The sequence below is a fragment of the Phyllostomus hastatus genome, unplaced genomic scaffold (genome assembly GCF_019186645.2).
Source record: "Phyllostomus hastatus isolate PE091 unplaced genomic scaffold, TTU_PhHast_1.1 phas_scaffold_129, whole genome shotgun sequence".
NCBI lineage: Eukaryota > Metazoa > Chordata > Mammalia > Chiroptera > Phyllostomidae > Phyllostomus > Phyllostomus hastatus.
Window position 1 is genome coordinate 17240472 of NW_025334009.1, and position 18722 is coordinate 17259193.

The 18722-nt window shown below is 39.3% G+C and overlaps 1 protein-coding gene across 9 annotated transcripts in view; it reads right to left on the reverse strand.

The window, feature by feature from the left end:
* Positions 1-14149, reverse strand: part of RBMS3 (RNA binding motif single stranded interacting protein 3) — a 622722-nt gene extending 608573 nt beyond the window's left edge. For 7 of the 9 annotated variants that reach the window (XM_045856809.1, XM_045856814.1, XM_045856812.1 and 4 more), the window contains exon 1: positions 13664-13915. In XM_045856809.1, the coding sequence (XP_045712765.1) occupies positions 13664-13738 (75 nt within the window). In that variant the 5' untranslated portion in view covers positions 13739-13915. Of the gene's footprint in view, positions 1-13663; positions 13916-14029 lie in introns of those variants that run through there. The other 2 variants (XM_045856807.1, XM_045856816.1) reach the window with 2 other exon arrangements.
* Between the last annotated feature and the right edge of the window lie 4573 nt (positions 14150-18722).

The window sequence follows — 18722 nt, forward strand, 5'->3', positions numbered from 1 at the left end:
GAAGGGGCAAGTGAATCCAGCCAGACACTGTATCTCCCAGTTAGGAATCCAAGAGGAGATGTCAACGCTTGTGTAATAGGAAGCTCAGCGAGGCATTTTTTCCAGCATTTAAAAAGAAGCAAACCTACTTAGAATATCTTGATTCAATTTTCAATATTGAAATGAGTACTGTGTGCATACATTATAGCATTATTTACAATGGAAAACAATGTCAAAAACAATCCATGCCCATCCACAGGCAATGCTTGCATAAAACATGGTGCAAACACCCTAGAAACAATTCCTCTGACAATAAAAATAAAAAAGCATGTATGTCTAAAGCCCTGGTGAGAATTCACAAAGTATCCTTTTCATTGAAAAAAGGAGCAAAATAACTTATTTAGTATGATCTCATATGCCATAGATCTGATTGTATGTTTGCATGACCATAACAAAATGTAACAGGACACATGATTTTGTTATTAATATTGGTATTTGTGAAAGATCTTGACAGAATGATGTGGTGTGCTCAAGAAGATTATTAATATTTTCATATGCAATATGTATTCAATATATATCTTCAATATATTCATTGTATGTCTTGAATTGTTTTACTATATACAGCAAGTATGGATGACTTTGCAATAGAAAAATTTACTAAATGTTGTGGAATTACATATATAAATTATATTTTCTACAAATGGTAATAAGAACTTTGATGCAAAAAAAAGAACATAATAGAGGAAACAATGCAAACATAAGGGAACAAACATAAAAGAATCAGTACAACTTGGAAAGATCAAGAGGCACCCAAACCAAAACCACAGTGCGTTTCCTTAGCCACAACTGGGTTATTGTTTTCATACATTCCTTAGTGAGAAAGACTTTGAAGTTAACATCAGAATCCCATCTTTTATCATCTATAATTACTTTAGACATATCTTTATACCTGCTTAGTTAATTGTACAGGGAAACTGTATAGAATCATCTTTCTGAAATAGAAAGTTTGCCATGCTCACACAAACTTGAAGTTGCCTTTCAAGATTTTGAGTGAATAAAATCCATGTCAGTATTGCTGTGTACCATTACATGGCATAGGTAGATTACATATTACTATGCCACTCAAGATCTTAGATCTTGAATAAGCAAAATAGACAAAAAGGTGGGTCTAACACTCAACCCATCTCCTAGCTCCTTAAACTAAATTCACTTCCTTATATGCCCAGCTCTCTGCCAACCCAAGAAAGGAAGCCACATATACAAGCTGATATTCTTGGCAATTGCTCAGGAATGGCCTCCAAACCACCACCACTGCCATTCAGCCCTGACCTACTTGCTTACTCTCATCCCCAAGTTCCAAATACTAGCTACTTAGACTGTCTTTGAAATCCACTTCTGTCCCTCCCTGAGTTGGCATGCTTTCCTGAGCTCTTGCCAGTATCTTGGAATGCAACACTGTGGCAGTTTTTCTTTTCTGTTCTTTCCTTTCCTCTCCTCACTCTATTGCAGTTTCTGATTTGGCTCACCTTCTGCTATCATAGTGTATCCCATTAGCTAGAGATGTAACCCAACTCCAGCCAATAGTCCTAAGGTACCTAGCCCAGTAGTCCACTAATTTCGGGGGCGGGGGTGGAGGGGGGAAGGTGAGACAGAGAGATAGTGCATCAATTGTACCTGTAAAGAAAGATACACCAAATGACTTTTGACATAAAGCATCACAGAGGTGAAGGTGACCTTAAGCAACTCTAGTTTCAAAACCATTGACTTTTGCGATGTAGTAATGTATGAGGTACGCAGAACAAAAGAGATTATGCATTCAGAAAACCTTGCATTACGCACTCAGTCTGCATCAGGCATTCTACTGGATAGTGCAGGGTATTAAAAATGAAGACCCCGAGGTATAGGCCTTCAGGGGATTTACAGAATAACCCTGACACAAATCTGATCCTGATGAGTAAAGTATGTTCAAAGAGACAAAAAAATAAACATGACAACGAAGAAAAAAAAAAGAAGAAAGTTGAAACCCAATCTCTCTCCACCTTGAAAAGAAATGAAAAAGTAAAAAGCGATAACTAAAACGTTAAGAGGGGGGTGCAAGCTAAGAGAACAAAAAAGAGGAAGCAGAGGTTTAGGAGCTAAAGGCAAGGAGAAAAAGAAGTAAAATCCATAGAAGAAAACTTGAGGACAGGAGAAAGGGGGATGGACAAGAAAGAACAAGGGGAATAGAAGATGTGCCACAGAAAGCAAAGAATTAGTTCCCCAGGAAGGACAGTCCGGGAAAGGCAGGGAGATAGAAAAGATGCAATGGAAAATCAAGGTCACTTCGAACAGCCATTCTAAATGAAATAAGGATGGAGTGTAACATGAACCTGGTAAAACAGATGGGCCATAAATCACAACATTAATAACTCACTTTCTTGGACCTCTATTGACTTAAACTTCTCAATAACCACGTTGAAATCTAGACTCTCTTTCATGATGTCCCACACTCTAATATATGCATGTGCTGAGAGTCCAGAGTGTTAATGACAACTGCACACATATTCTCAATTCCATGGCTCCATGGGTCCCTAGGCACATTAGTGGCCCTCAGGCATCACTACAGTCTAGGCAGTACTTTGCACCGTGTGCTTCTCCTGCCAATACAGCTTTGCTGGTTTTATAACTTATGCCATTGGTTTCCCTTTTCAAAGCTAGATCCTTTTTACACAGAACAATATAGCTTCACTTAGGATTATATTTTTCAGCTTACATGAATTTTATGTGAACCTTTCATAGATGGAAATTCCAAAGTATGTATCAAAATTTGATTCCAAAGACATTCTGAAAAACTGCCACTTCCAGTGAAAAGCATCACGATGCTCTTGTCCAGGCGCTCCCCAGGAACTAGTGATGGGTAAACCAGAAGGACGAAAGCAAGTGCTGGAGTGACTAAGTGCTCTGGCACGTGATTAAACCAAACAAAGCACTACCCTGTCCTCATAAGCATTGATTTCTTTTTACAAGACACCAAAAGCTTCAACTCTATGATGCCTCCATCCATATCAAGTTTTATATTCACGTTATACTTTTTCCCAATGACAGGTCTTCAATCTGTACACTATCTACTCCTTGCCAAACAGCTCTTAACCTTTGCATTGGAAAGAAAAACAAAAAGTCAAATTCCAGAAATTTTCAAAAGTAGATTAAGACCTGCCTGATACCCTTAGCATCCTTCAAAGTAGACTAAGACTTGATAACCTTTTTACTTTTTCTCTTTGCTTTATCTTTCAGGGTGCTTCTCACAAATCACTTGCTAATTAAAACTAGAAAACTGTATTATTTTACCCACCATGCTATTGACAAGCTCATCACTAAAAGTTTGAGGATCATGAGAATCTCAACAGTATAAATAATTATTGTGAAATTTTGATGGGGGAAATTAGAATCAATCTATCAATATTTCTCAAGGATGTTATGAAGAGTAACAGGAAAAAGACTAAATATCTAACTTGCATAATATAGTATCAATATATTTTCAATCACAGAAAGCTACTACACTTTTGAAAATAAGTAAAAATTATTAGTCATCCTTATTTTGGCAAGACTCTTCTCTTCTAATATCAATTACCAGGAAAAATAATTGTATTAAAACTGAAAAGAATGGGTATATGTCTCCTTAAGGCCACTTTGCCCCTCCATACATCTCTGTGGTCTTTTAGCCTTTGAGAAAATCGGAACCACTGAAATTTCCAGAAGTGTGCGTGTGTGTGAGTGTGTGTATGTTTTATGTATGAGAGAGAGAAGTCAAAGATGATGCATTGAACCTGCGGATGACATTCAGTGAAATCTGGCTAGAGGGCTGGGAGGAAAAAAATGGGCAATTAGATGGGGAATCAAAACATGGGGTGACTATGAGAATTCTCCCTCTAAGATAAGGGGGAGGAGTGAATTTTTAGATATGAGCTGGGCATGGAGCTAGAGAGTCAGAGAAAACTCCTTGGTTAAGATCCGAGGAGATGACCATGCTTTGGGCCCAGGGTCCTGAATTTCTTGAATAACTGGGGTAACAATGAAAATGAAGAAAGCCATCATGCTTGGCTTAGGGCTGGAACGTGGTATGCTCCAGATGCCCAAATACTCTGAGAGTAATGGTGAGTCTGGTTCAAGTGTACATACATATGCAGACATATCCTCGTGAAGAGGCACACAGATTCTGCAGGGCTGAGGAGGACCTCTGGATACCAAGAGAAGTTATCCCTGGTGAATAACCAGGGACACTGAGGATCAGGTGGAGGTAGCAGTTTTAACACATGTAATAAGCCTATGACCCAACTTAGATTTAGAGACAGAAGGATTTAGAAAGATCAGGCCATGAAATAAACGTGCCATTGACTTGCCTGCTGCTTGCACCCCCAAGCTGGGAGCCCAGGGAAACACCTGTTACATTCAACCTCTTTTTCTTTCCAGTTGATAAACAATTCCAACAGTTGCACAATGAAAAAATTCTGTGAACCTGGCACTTGGATCGGGAACTCTCAGTTGCTTTTGCTGCCAAAGGTCAATCCAATGTGTCTGCTTTCAACAGAGTTTAGCCAAAGAATGTTAATGACATTTTCCGATATGCTCTGCTGTTCTACCACGTGCTCCGCCCCGGAAATTTGGGATTACTAAAATACAGAGATATGTCAAAGGCCAAAAGGCTACAATAGGTAGAGAGATGGACAGCTTTTTAGGGCCTCTGACTGCTTCAGGGTTTCACAGAAACAGGGACGAGATGAGAAAAATACATTGCCTCCAGACTAAAATGAAATCTGTGAAACATAAATTAATAAACATTTGTTTGCATACCTACAAAGCATAATGCACTGTCGACTCTATTCATTGTTACACTTAGTTCCCTGATAACCTTTCTTCGCACCTCAAGAAGACCTGTAGATTGTATATTTTTCCACTTTGCAAGAACCTATATGCAAGATGATGGCCCCAAATTCACAGGCACACATAAATGAATTTACTTGCACTCAGAGAGTTTTGCAGCAAAATTATAAAAACTCTTTCAATATTTCAGTGCAAAAAAAAATCTAATTTGATATGTGAAATCCGAGTGCACTTGAACAGGATGGGGGCCTCCAAGTGTATCCAGAAAATAGAGAGGCTTCAACAATGACAGTTCACTTCTCCCATTGTTAAAGGAAGTCACTAAAATTGTGGGAAAACCCTTCCATGTTCATTGATCTACTCCTTCTGACTCCTTTCTTATCATTTTGTAGCTTATCAGCAAAGTTAAATACAAGAACAAGCCAGAAAGGGAAAACTTCCCATCGCTAACATGAAGTCAAGTTGTCTTAACAGTCAAATAATAAAGTTCAAGGGCATTGGTTAACTTTTGGGAATCAACTGAGAAAAACTATCCAGATTTTATTGTTTTCAAAATTCCCTGCCTACCTTAGATTAAAACACAACATCCTCCTGTCTAAAAGTACAGTACGATGTGATGTGCCCAACAAAGGACGAGAGACCTAGGGGGTGAAAGCCAAGAGCGAGGTTGAATCCAGGAGCTGCCACAATCCTCCAGGGAATTAGCACCAAGTCAGAAACTAAGCGTTATTCTCATCTCTTACAAAAAAAATTAAACATACCATTAGAATGTTTGGGGGTGTGTGTGTGTGTATGTGTGATCCTGGAAAACAATCTCTAAAATTTTATTCCAAGCTTTGTACATACTTCTTCAAATAGTTTCTTCACTCAAAAGTATTGGGGAGTTCACAAGTATATTTGCTTGAATTTTAGGCTACTTTAGCATTATCTTCAGGGTGCCACCATTCAATTTGAGTGAATGATACGTTTTAAAAGGGGCACATGAGAGTTAACAGACATCGGTAAAAGCTTCAACTATAACTCGCATAAATACGAAAAGCTTTTAAGCTATCTTAACCAGTTCCAGAAAATCAGATAGTTAGCATCCTGTTTTCCATTTTCCTTTTCATTAAATTGTCATCAATCAGCAAATTAACTAAGATAAATAGACAGCAGTACACTAGATAAAAATAGGAAGACTACTCAAAAATCATCATTAAGTGCTAGGCATGATCCATATTCATCTTGAAAACTATCCTAAGAAACAGATAACCAAAAGATCATTTGCTTCTACCATACTGAGTGCCATCTCTACAAACTTCTTAACCCTACAAAATAATAATACAAAAATTAATTCTAAAACAAATTAAAAATCAGTTACTAAAATGATTACTACTAATGATTAGAATACCCTAAGATTTCTTTTTCTTCCATTATGCTTTACTTTTCACACAACAGGAAAGGGCATTATCATAGTTGCTTTGACTGTGTATATAGCCTATTTTTTTTCTATTTGTTTGTGATTTGTAACAGCCAAATTCCAGGTTCTGTTTACTTGCATTAACTCAGCTAACACGGGTATTGTGGAAAACCAGAATGGGACCTAGCAAGAAAAAGAGGAATCTTGTGCTGTATGTCCTGTAGAAGTTACTATTTTTCTTCCTACAATAGCATATACCACGATTACTATAGCATTTCTTTCCCATGCTTCAGAGGCTACTATAAAGAAATTCAGGAATCTGAAGCTTTTGCAAACTCCAGTTAAAACAGTACCTCCATCTATCAACTGTATTTCCATATTTACACAAGTCCTAGATTCATTCATAAAACTAGGGTTGTCAAGATCTTAATGAGACAAACCTGTTTCCTTTATTATCTCAACTGGCTTAGCCAAACATATGCATATTCAGCAATTATACCATCTGTACAGAGAAAGTTAAATGAGGAAAAGTAAGCACCGCACTGCCATTATAAATTTTGGGGGAGGCCCTAACGTTACCGACTCAAAGAGCAAACTTAGCACCACAACCCAGTCAGGGAGGATAATGATTAAATGATGCCTGTCTCTGTGTCCCGCCCCTGGAAACTGCTCTGCACCCGCTCTCAGGTGACAGATGTGTTTCTCTGGGTGCACCAGATTCAGATGGGGGGAAGGATACAGACTGTAAAATTTGTCAGATCACCAGAGTCGACAGAGCAGTATTTGATCTGCTCTGTAAAAAGCATTGGGGACCCGAGCAAAACCTCATCAGTGGCACTAAATGAAGGTCATCTCCCTACACCACTAATATATCAAAGCCGGCTCCTCTGTCTCCAAGGGAGAGTCACAAATGGGAAGCCTGGAAGAGAGCTTAGAGAACCTGACTAGAAACCACTTCATCGACACACAAATCAGAGAGTTTCCCCAAAGGAAAACAGAGTCCATGTCTTATCATTTATTATCCATACTCTTGAAATTTGATGTCTACTAGAGATTGATGTTCTGAATTACAAAACTTTATCCAGATATTCCACATGGTAAACATTTCCTGACTAATAAATCTGCGTGGAAAAACAAACATTTTAAATATGAATGAATTTTCTGTAAATATCAACATGAAAAAGAAAAATTAAAAACACAAACAAGCTTCAACTTGCTTGTGCTCACCCCTCTTTTTTTTTCCAAAAAACTGCTTTTTTAGTGCCTAAAATCTGAAAATCAATAGTCAATTCCATAGGCTTTTCAAAACACTAAAACCAATGACTTTTTCATAAAATTTTATTAATATTTGTCATTCATATTTATTAGTCCTACAGGTTTACAATATCTAAAAAGCTAAAGATTATAGATCAGATGAACAAATATTATTTTTTAAGAAATTGTAGTTAAAACTTCCCCTAAGAAATAGAAGCCTCTTTACTGTGACATCCTTGCCAAATAAATAGAAGCAAAGGTTGCGTCTCCTTGTGTAACTACGTAATTTTTAACACTGGCCAAAAACCAAAAAAGAACACTATTCATAAAAAAATGATAATCATATTTTCAAATATCTTCAAATAGAATCGTACCACTGCCTACTTTGCTCTAAGTTCCTGATTTAGATTATCTATCACTTTTTTCATTAGGGACGCCTGGTCTGAATGTTTTCTTACAATAGTTCCGCAGAAAGTAAACAAAAACCAGGGAAGAAAAACTTCTATAATTTCAAAAGAGAAATGACAAATTTGCTTTTGCTCTTTGAATGTGTGCTCCATGGGCATAATGCTAATCTTTCTACTTGCACTGGTTTCAGACCCATTCTGTAACTACGTGTTTTCTAATTAAATGGCACTTCAGTCATCAAGGAGCACGTAGAGAGGATACACAGACAAAGGCAAAGGGGGTAGGATCAAGGGTGGGAGGCAGGGATGGGTGGGGGGGATGGAGACAACTGTACTTGAATGACAATAAAATAAATAAATAAATAGTTTAAAAAAACAACAACAAAATGAAATAAAACTTGGTATTACACTTCTGTTTTCACTGTAAGAATGTATGTTTGTTTAATTCTATCCGAAATAGTTCAGCACATTTCCAACTATTGAAAAAAGTAGCCAAGTATCTCCTCAGCCACACATGAATATATTTTTGCTCTTGGTCTCCCTTCAGGTCCATCTGCAGCCTCGCTGTGCAACAGCTATAGCATAAAAATGTCTATTCTCACATGCTTTTGATATTACACTATTTAATCACATACAGCTGTGGCTTATGAGACTGTTACAAAACACAATTTTAATGTAGTACTCGAGGCCAGTTTTGGATAAACATCAACCATTTACTCTGAATAAGAAGTCCAACACTAAAAAAGATTTTTTTTAAAGGGAAAGAGTGGTTTTCTTAGAATTTGGCGTACGCATGATGGTGACGGAGCCCTGTCTCTGCCAAAAAGACTGATAATGTCAGGAAGAATTGTGTAAAAATCATATTAGTGCAAAAACGAAGCATTCCAGAATTCTTGGAGCCAGAGAGACCTGGGATGAACTTAACATCCTCCCTTCTCTTCTTTTGCCTCCTTTCCTCCCATCGCCCCGACCTCCAACACTCAAACAGATTTTATTACTTCATGCAAATAATCTCAAGTTATCATTCTCTTACTCTTTTTCCAAATTGAGGGAAAGTGAAAGAAAAATGTGTTAGAAAGATACTGTTGAAAGAAATATATGTGATGTTTTGCTGAAGTTTGGAATTATCCTGGAGAAAAAATCTGAACCTTTTACATTTCTACTTTTCGGTAGGCACTAAACTCAGTGCTGTGAAAACAATGAGTACATTATAGAAATGATAAGGCAATCTCAATGATGATAAAGATTTGGGGGGGATGGAGGAAGGAAGAAAAACAACTAAAAAGGAAGGGTGGCCCCTTGTTTCTGTTTTTCTAATCAGACACAATTAAAATTGTGTACATTCTAAAATGAGAAAAGCAAGATTTATCATCGTTTCATGCTATCGTATTATATCCTGAAGCGAAAGAAATATTTGGAATTGCACCTAAAACTTCAACTGCTGAAAGATTTTTAGAAAACCAGTTTTGTATGTTTCAGCCTTTCAAAGGCAAACAGAACTTGGGAGTTTTCAAGGCTGTTCTAAAACTGGCAAGTTACCAACTCTGGCTATCAATGCAAATCTGGGCAGGAAGTACTAAGGAAATTCTAAACTCATTCCCTCCCTCGGCAAGATTTTCTACATCTTCATGTGCAAGGAGTGTGTTAAAGGGTTGTTTTGTTTTTGAAGGATCTGTACATTCACATCTTTAAGAACAGCCTTTGCCCCCCCAGGAGCCTCTGTCTTCATTTGCTTCTCCTCAGCCCTACTGTTGTTCTCAAGTGTTTGCTCTTTCTATGGCACAATCCACTGGGCTCCAGCTAGACTTTTAGAGACGGGCGGCAGTCCAGGCTGCAGATGGTTGGAAATTCAGCCTGAAATCAGTGTGCTGTTGATGAATCACTCCTTACACCTGACCCCAACTTCGCACCAGGCTCTGAACACAATCTGAGTATCACCAGCCAGAGAAACTCTGTCAGGGTCCCGGAGTCTGAAGCCTTTGCTTCAAGATCTTCCGGGGCAGCAGATGGGAAGGCAGTAGACTGATGTAAGGGCAATATGATTAGAAACTGTGTCCTGGGATTGGTAGAAACATAGTCAACTAGTAGGAAGACAGACAAGTTTGCTGAGTGTGCTTTGACAGATTTTGAAGTTTTCATGAAGATAATTAAAGTTTTCCAACTATCACATACATAGGAGAGAAATATCACTTATCTGCAAAATAACAATTCACCAGGCTGTGACCATGTTTTACTCTCTTAGCTTTTGTAGTTTAACTAGTTTGCTTTTCCAAGAACACCCCCGACTCTCACCCTACCCCGCCAAAAACCTCAAAATCAGCCTGAAATTCATCCTGGATCTCAAAATAAAAAAAGCAACAGGTCGGTTGCTTTGAATGGGCAGTGACAAAATTCTTGAGAAATATTAGGTTACAACTCAATCAAACATCATTATGTAAATTATCACTAAGCTAATGAACAATTTTTTTGATCCCCTTTCTCTAAAACCTGCTGATTATTCTGGGTGGATTCCCAACAGCAAATTTCTTTAAATGAAACTCATGCTGTTTAATCCAGTTATGTCTCTTATTTAAATATCATGAAATGTCACCAAGATATCTTCATTACTTCTTAATCAAAAGCAACACTCACTTTTTGAAATTGCTTCTCTCGGTAGGAAAACAATTGATCAAAAGGAAAATTAACAAATGGCAACTTTTAATGTGAGGTCTGGCAGAGTAAGCATATTTGACAATACTGCTACAAGGTATAGCTGCAAGTCAGCCACTGAGTTTCCATTTTATAGAACTTACAAGTGAATTTTTCTAATAAAACATTTTAAGCCTCTCGAAAAATATTCAAAGGGACAAAAACATAAATATCTTATTTCTATTTTTAAAAAATGTTTAAGCAACAAAGTTAAGAGATTGCCTTTAACGTAATGGAAAATGAGAGGAGCAGAGAAGGCAGGGAAGTGTCCCAAGCTTTTTTAAAACTTTAATTACACCTGAAAAACATTTGCATTTATTTCAAAATCTCATTTTCACTTTGTTTTATCATAAGAAAATAGCAACTGTACCTGACACACACATTTAAGCAGAATGAGAAGGTTCAGTAGTTTTGCATTTTCTGAATGACTACAACAGACATTACAGTCCTTTAAAATCCCATGAAGATTTTTCCACCCAAAACTAATGTCAACAAAGAGCTTTGGTGGCTTAGTAAAAAAGAAATCACCTGAATTTAGAGTTGAATGTAATATCACCAGAGTATAACTATCAACCATAGATTTCTAATTATATCAACCATAAGTATTCTTTATCTGTCAGCATCATTTTTAATAAGATTTTAAAGTAAGATTATAACTACAAAATTAAACCTAGAACACAGTGGATTTTATGAATTCACCTCGACTTACAAATAAATAGAAGCAGAATGTAGATCCTTCAAAATTATTACAGGGTATATTTTGAGATATAAGTGTAAAAAGGCCAAAAAGTGGTATTGAAATAACCCACTGGTTTTCACGACATACTGGGGCATGACAGTACTTTTTTTACATAGTATTCATGCTGTCAGAAAGTCTCCGCCTTTTAAAATACAATTGTGCATTGACCCTTCCTCCCATTTCTTGTATGACCGAGTTTCAAAATAGGGCACGTGCTCACAGCCTCAGCTTCCAGGAATGTTATTAATGTCTGTCATTTCAGAGCCGCCGTAACAATATTCGACAACTTCACAGCACTGTCGAAATTTTACAACATAATAATCAATAGGAATTACCCTGATAGCCGAAGTAGCTGATCTTTTATTCCCTACCACCCTGATCTGATTACCCCAATATCAGCTTAGGTCTCCTAATGGGTCTAACTTCTTTAAAAATGTTCCAGAAGTTGATGGCTTTGACTAGCTTGAAAGTAACAAGATCCAGATGCCGCCTGTCTACACAACACTAAACTATATAGGACCCCAAAACAGCTTTAAAAAAAAAAAAACTCCCTTTTTATTTTTCAGTCTCTCCTCTCCTCCTCACCACTCCACTTTCCCCTTTATGACAATCACACACACACACACACTTTCCACCAGTGGGGCTCATCCAGAGTCCTGTGTCTTTAATATAACGGACATGACATTATATCCTGGTAGGAACAGGTTAAAAGAAATCCCAAGCAGAAAAGCAATTATTCCATTCATTTCGATCTAAAGTTTCTTTTCTAAATATACTGCCTAGTAGAAAACAAGGACCAAAGTGAGAGTGTGAATTTTGAAACATTTGGAAAAATTTAGCCAAATGAGTAAAAGGGATGGAATGTCCGATATTTTTCATGCAACCCTTGATTTTGTTGTTTTTGTTTCTTTGGGGGATGAGAAATGACCGTAAATTTCCCCCTTTCAACTTGTCCTTGCTTTGCCATTTCCTCGAGGAAGGCAGGCAGTGTTCTCCTCCCAATCCCCAAAGAGTTAAAACTCAAGGCACTGGAGCAGAAGGGCTGGTCTATTTAAGCAGCAGCAGCACAAACTAAATGCTCACAAAGGCAAAAAGCAATGTGAGTCGACCTTGGAGGGGCAGGGCAAATCACAGAGCGATGTAAAAAGAAAGAAAAAAAAAAGCAACCATCTTTAATATAATATTGAAAGTCTGCAGCCTGGTCTGGTTCACAAATAGGCATTGTTTGATGAGACAGAATAAATGAGAGATAACTACAGCATGAATTACTAAAGCCTAATCACATCATCCAGTCCCGGTGACAGCCCAGATCACTCAGGCACGCCTTGTGCACTCTCCGCATATTTATCTACTAAGAAGACTGTGAAGTCTGGCTAATGCAATACAAAATAATATGATCTGTAGAGAAATATAATCCATGCATTCAAGGTGGGAACTCTACAGACATTCCCCCCCACCAAAAAAAATCAAGTCCAATTTAACTGACAAATTGGAGCAGTGATATCACACCTGAGAGCCCTTCATGTGTGAACTGCAGGATAAAGTTCACAGCTGGCACTGCCCACTGCTCAGTTCCACGGACTTGCCACTGGCCCCCTAACGATCACCTGAGCACACACTAAAGCCTGAAGTATTTAACCAATTCACATCCAATTACCATCCGTTACATTTCATCCCATTTCACGACCCCGGCCTTCTGATGGCAGCCAACACAGACAGAGCTCCTGAAAGTCAAGAGCATCTACTGTAAACCTCCACAATTCAGTTTCTAGCATCCTAGCCATCCACTATATGAAATAAAAAACATAAGGCAAATGTAAAAAAATACACCCGAACAAACTCCAAGAGACTTTACTTAACTGTCTTAGACCTTCCATAACCTTCTTTTATTCTATACTCAGCGATTAAAAGTTTGAGTTACCCCTACCCTGGCGTGTCCTATCCAGTGGGAAAAACCCTCTTAGAGTCACAAACAAAGAACAGCTCGCTGGAAAAGCCCTGAAAATTGTACTCTTTTGCCTGCTTATCACTGTTAGGATCTCCTTTCTAACAGCCCTGCCCATATGCAAAGGACTTTACAGATACCAGGAACATTTATGCTGCCAAATAACAACAAAGGAACTCCAGTGAAACTATTATCTCTCCTTAAAGAGAAAGCCACAATTCCTTTCTTCTTCTAGTCTCCGCTGCCTCATTACCTCCATTGGTATGTTATTAATTTCAAAGAAGCAGGAAGAAGTGACGGGGCGGGGGCTTCAATAATAATTCACATGCCTGTTTCCCATCCCAAGTGCAGGAGGATACCACACTGATGCCAGACTGTGGGGCGAGCCATACCTTGGTTTGGAGATAATGAGGATAGTAGTAAGTGTACTGGGGGTACATTTGTGGCTGATCCAGGCGTTTGCCCATGTAGCTGGAATCTTTATCTCCGAGGCAGGGAACTGGATGACAGGGTATAGTGCCCCAGGCCGAGCTTCCTCTTAAACCACTATTCCTGACAGTCCCGATGACTGATGAGGCTTCCGAGATTCCTGTCTTCCACCACTCGCTAGTTCCAACACAGCCAGAATATAAAAAAGAAACACACAAAAAGGAGATGGGGATCGGTAGGGGGAAAATAATCCACACAGCTTCCCCAGATCTTGTCTGCCTTCCCCCAGCTGCCAGGGTCCACTTCGGATGAGGCAGTTTGTTCCCTACCAGGCTGTCTGTAGTGATGTCAATTGCCAGCGTTTGTAAAGGGAAAAAAAAAAAATCAAAGTCCTTTCAGCATAACTCCGAATCCTTGCAGATCAGCTTCCTGTCTCCTGTTTGTCTCTTTCCTCACCTTAAAGAAAAAGCAAATAAAAGGGAAAAAAAGAAAGAGAGAAAGAGAAAGAAAGAAGGAAAAGAAAACAGGGGAAAAAAAGAAAGAAAAAGAAAGGGGAAAAGAAAAAGGGGAAAAAAAAAACCTTGCACAGCTTAGTTGCTGCTGTCTCCCTCCCAGAGTGACATGGTGATCGGGGCTCGTCCTGTCCTTTCATTCACTTCCCCTCCTTCCAGCCGGTGGGTGGAACCGAGAGAGCCTCTCCAGGGAGCAGCGTACGCAGTCCAGAAGGCTGCAGTATTTCCTCCAAGAAAAAAAAAAAGGCTGCTTCAACCCCTGCTGCAAGCAAAGTTCCGATTCCCTCTGCTGGCTATCTCGAATAGCAAAGCGATTTTTGCAGGGAAGCTGCTGCCGCTGGAACTGAACCGGGAAACTCAGATGCGGGCGGTGGATTATTTCTTATCCTTCCCTCCATCTACTCCCCAGAAGAGCTGCCTTCTTTCCTTTTCGTGCCAAGTTTCAAGGTAAGCCAAACTGCTAAACAAAACACTGAAGACCGTGGGAGGGAGGAGAGGAGGAAGGGAGGGAGGAAGGGAAAGGGGGAAAAAAATCAAGGAAGAGGGAATAACCTTGCTGGTTAAAATACAAAAAGTATGTATGTCCTGGATGCTTTCAAAACCTGTTAACACACTAAAGCCAGATGAATCCAAGACCTGGTTTAGAAACTAATGTTTTACTTCTTGGAGGACGTGGAGGATGCTAAGTATTGAGGAAATTCTGAGTCTACACCAGGACTACTGTTAACAAACCATGCTTCACCGACCACAGTGACCAACTTATCATAACAGAAATAGTCATTCTTCAATAGTCATTCCGTCCTATTTGTAAATATCAAAAGAGATGTTCCCTCAGGCTTGTGAGCTTCTTTTTAAATAAAAGCACTGGTTCTCTCATTGTCTATCTCTTTATGACGATTTTGATAGTGGATGCTCTAATCACTTTACTGATATCACCCACACACATACACACATGCAAAGAACAAAAATCATAATTACTTGGCAAAGTTTTCCCCCACCAATAGCAAGTGATATTCTGACATGTCAATCAGCAGCTGCATTATAATATGAATTGTTTCCAAGAAAATATATTTCCTTAAAGGGTCTCTTTTCAAGGCTGGCAAGGCTAAAATTAGCCGCGCCAGCTGTGTTTTGCTGTGAGTGCTCACGCATGCCCAAAGCGTGGGCCGGCCAATCCTGAGCTGCTCTCTACTTTGTCAAGCCGGCTCTGTTCTCCCCAGCCCAGAGTCGCCCTTTCAGAGAGAAAGTTCTTGGTACAAATCCAGTTTGCTAGTCAAGAGTAGCATTCGGGCGCAATGCACAATCTGGTGTTCATCCACGTACAAGCCTGGAGGCCATGGGCTTCCGCTTGGGGGTCTGGTTTCTGGAAGCTGTGTGAGTGCAGGCTTGTTCCTTGGAGAAAGATAAGGGTGGTGAGTAAACAGTTTTATGTTTGACTGCTGACAAGAACAACAATCAGAAGGAAGGAAGGAGAGGGGATGGGAGGGTAGGAGTTCAGAGCCCTGAGAGCTCTGTAATTAAGGAGATGAAATCCACTCCTCTGATGTTTAAATGTGTTATTCTGGGCCTCAGTTGCCCCATCTGGAAAATGAAAATCCTGCCAACTTACCTGAATGAAGGTGATGGACTAAATCAGATACTAAATAAACATCCCATTGGTTTAAAAATCCTTCAGTGGCATCTCCTTGCTCGGGCTATAGAGCCTGACTCCTGGAATAGTTTTCAAGACACTTGAAAACCCCACTTCCTCATTCTGACTCCGATGATAAACTCTGCACCTCACCTTCTCCACCTGAGTCACGCTGAACTGCTTTTAGAACTGCAAAGTGCTCGCTCAGGGCCTTCTGTCATTCCCTCTAATCAGAGTGCTCTCCCAAAGCCACCTCCATGTCCCTTACCCTTCACCCCGGCGTTTAGGCCTCAGCATGGATATCAGCCCCTCCCAGTAGCTCTCCCTGAACCCCTGCTACCCCGCTGCACCTTGCATTTGCCCTAATATTGTGCTTATACTACATAACTTCCTGTTAATTACAAGTTGCTTCCATGATACTTGAAAAGCATCAGGAAAAACAGGGATGTAGGAGTTCCCATTATGCTGGTTTATCTTCCTATTTCCAAAACTGGTGTGGTGACCAGCATACAGGGATGCTCTATTTGTTTGGTGAATGAGACATCTTAAACATAGTAATTCCAACACCATTCATGACCTTCTTTCAGTCCGTTACAGTACATTTCTGGGCACAGGAGATGTGGTGATACGTGGATCGGAGCAAGGCCTTTCCCTCGGACACTGTATATTCTAGTCAGGGAGATAAACAAAGGAATGAGCAAGGTATAAATGGGCAATATAAGATCACGTGACACTAGTCCTGCTACAAAATATAAAGCTGAGAAAAGAAAGTCCGAATCACAGGGATTCTACCTTATGTAGGATAATGGGAACTGCTCTCTGATGAGGAGCTCTGGGGTTAAAGGAAGGGTGTCACCCTGCCCTGGGTGTTGTGTCCTGGGAGAACACGGGTTGTGAAAGCCCTGGCCTCCACCCAAACTGCCTCGGTTCCAGTCCTGCCTCTGATGGATCACTGTGCCCCGTTTTATTCCCATCCATCAATGCCACCACCCACTTCATATGGCCACCATGGGAAGTCACCTAATAAACATGGAAAGTAGTTATAATGCCATAGAATATATTGGATATGCTCAGAAGATGTCAGCCTGCATTGGGGAGGCAGGGAGAGTATCCCAGGCAGAGGGAACAGCAAGTACAGAAAGCCTGACAACAAGAATGTATCTGGGGAATGTGTGAGAAATGGCACAGGGGCTGGAATGAAGCAAGAGGGGAGTAAAGACTGTAAAGATGATGCTAGAGAGGTACCTTGGAGCCAGACTAGAAAAGCCCAGGCGAACACTTGGTATGGAAAGTTTAAATTAGGGACAGCTGACAGTCTACAGCTAGGACTGTATCCAACTATTCCGACTCTACATCTAGACAGCTTCAGCTGTAGAAGTCCTCCTAAATGGTCTATTGTGGTTCCTCCACATTCTGAGACCTGTACCACCAGGATCCTAGATTGCCTATGCCAAGTTTGCCACCAGAGACAAAAGTCATCAGGATTCTTCTATTAATAACTGATCTAGATACTCCTGGAAGGGAAAAAGAATACTGTCTCATTTACAGATAAAAGGCCAAATGACTCCTCAACCCAAGCTGTAGCCCACTTACTTGTCAAGTTCCCAGCATGTGGATGCTGTCAGCCATGTCTACACAAATGGCCACTTTTTGAAAGGCCATTTTGTTGGGTTATTGTTATGTTCTGTGCATCAAATGTCATTAGCTGAAAACCATGCATTGAACATTTAAAGCTTTTCTTAAATAATGCAAAGACGGGTTACCACTTGTAGGAATTATAAAACCCATGTTTTATTCATATTTTTTTTTTACATTTTTCCCCGGATACCAGCAGCCACGGCAGTTTGGGAGGGAAGATACTCATGTTGGAAATAGTTTTTTGTCTGCTCTGTTGAAGCAGCGCTTCAACAGTGATCAAAGCAGTGATCAAAAAATGCATATGATCGAGTTAAGGTAGGAGGTAACTAGTTTAAGGCATGTTCTAAATCTGAAGCCAGCTGGGTCCCATTTGCCAACAATCCACCAAATTCTGTAGAAATTAAAGAGTAGCGATCTGTAGCAAAGGGCACAGACTCTCGCAGATTCCTGTGTCTCTCAGTGCCAACTGGAGAGGTAGTCATCTCGACCAGTTCTTGGCTGGCAGGAGAAGGGATGGCTCTGAAATGAGGGTCCGCTGGGTGGAAATGGAGATTCTCTTTGTCTTCTCATATGCCCTTGACCTATCCACTCAAAGAAAACATGAGTCCTTTTGGGGGCAGATTTGTTTTTTTAAATTACAAAGACTTAGTCAAAAGCAAAAGAAGAGAAGAGATACAAGAAAAAATAATTGTACCATCTTTGAAAGCATTTATACTATTCTATCTTCAAGAAGACATTCATGTCATTGAATAACTTTTTTTAATTTGGCATTTTCTTCCTTCTTTATTCAAATTTGTGAATTTCTTTTCAATATAGCAATTTCCAAAGAAGTATTAAACATAAAAGTTCATTCTTAAAAAGAAGACAAGATGGTAGATTGCCAATTCCAACATTAATGGTATAACTTTTCTTTTCTCCTGCTCAGTACTTACTAGTGGTTTAAGAAAATACCTGAGACAAATTAGGAAAAAGAGACTAGTGATTCAACATGTATGGTCCAAATTTAAATTATAACGGAATGCAAAAATATCACTGTAGATAAAAACAGTAAAAACTGGCCTTGGAAAAAATATCAAGCTTCAGAATACAATCATATAATTCAAGAGGATTAATCAAGTATAGAAGCAAAATAGTTTAAAGCCATGACATTATTAACTTCAAAAAAGTTTTATTGAGCATCTATTATATGCCTAAATGAGAATACTAATATAAATATCCTCACCCTAGTCTTCAAGTAGACTT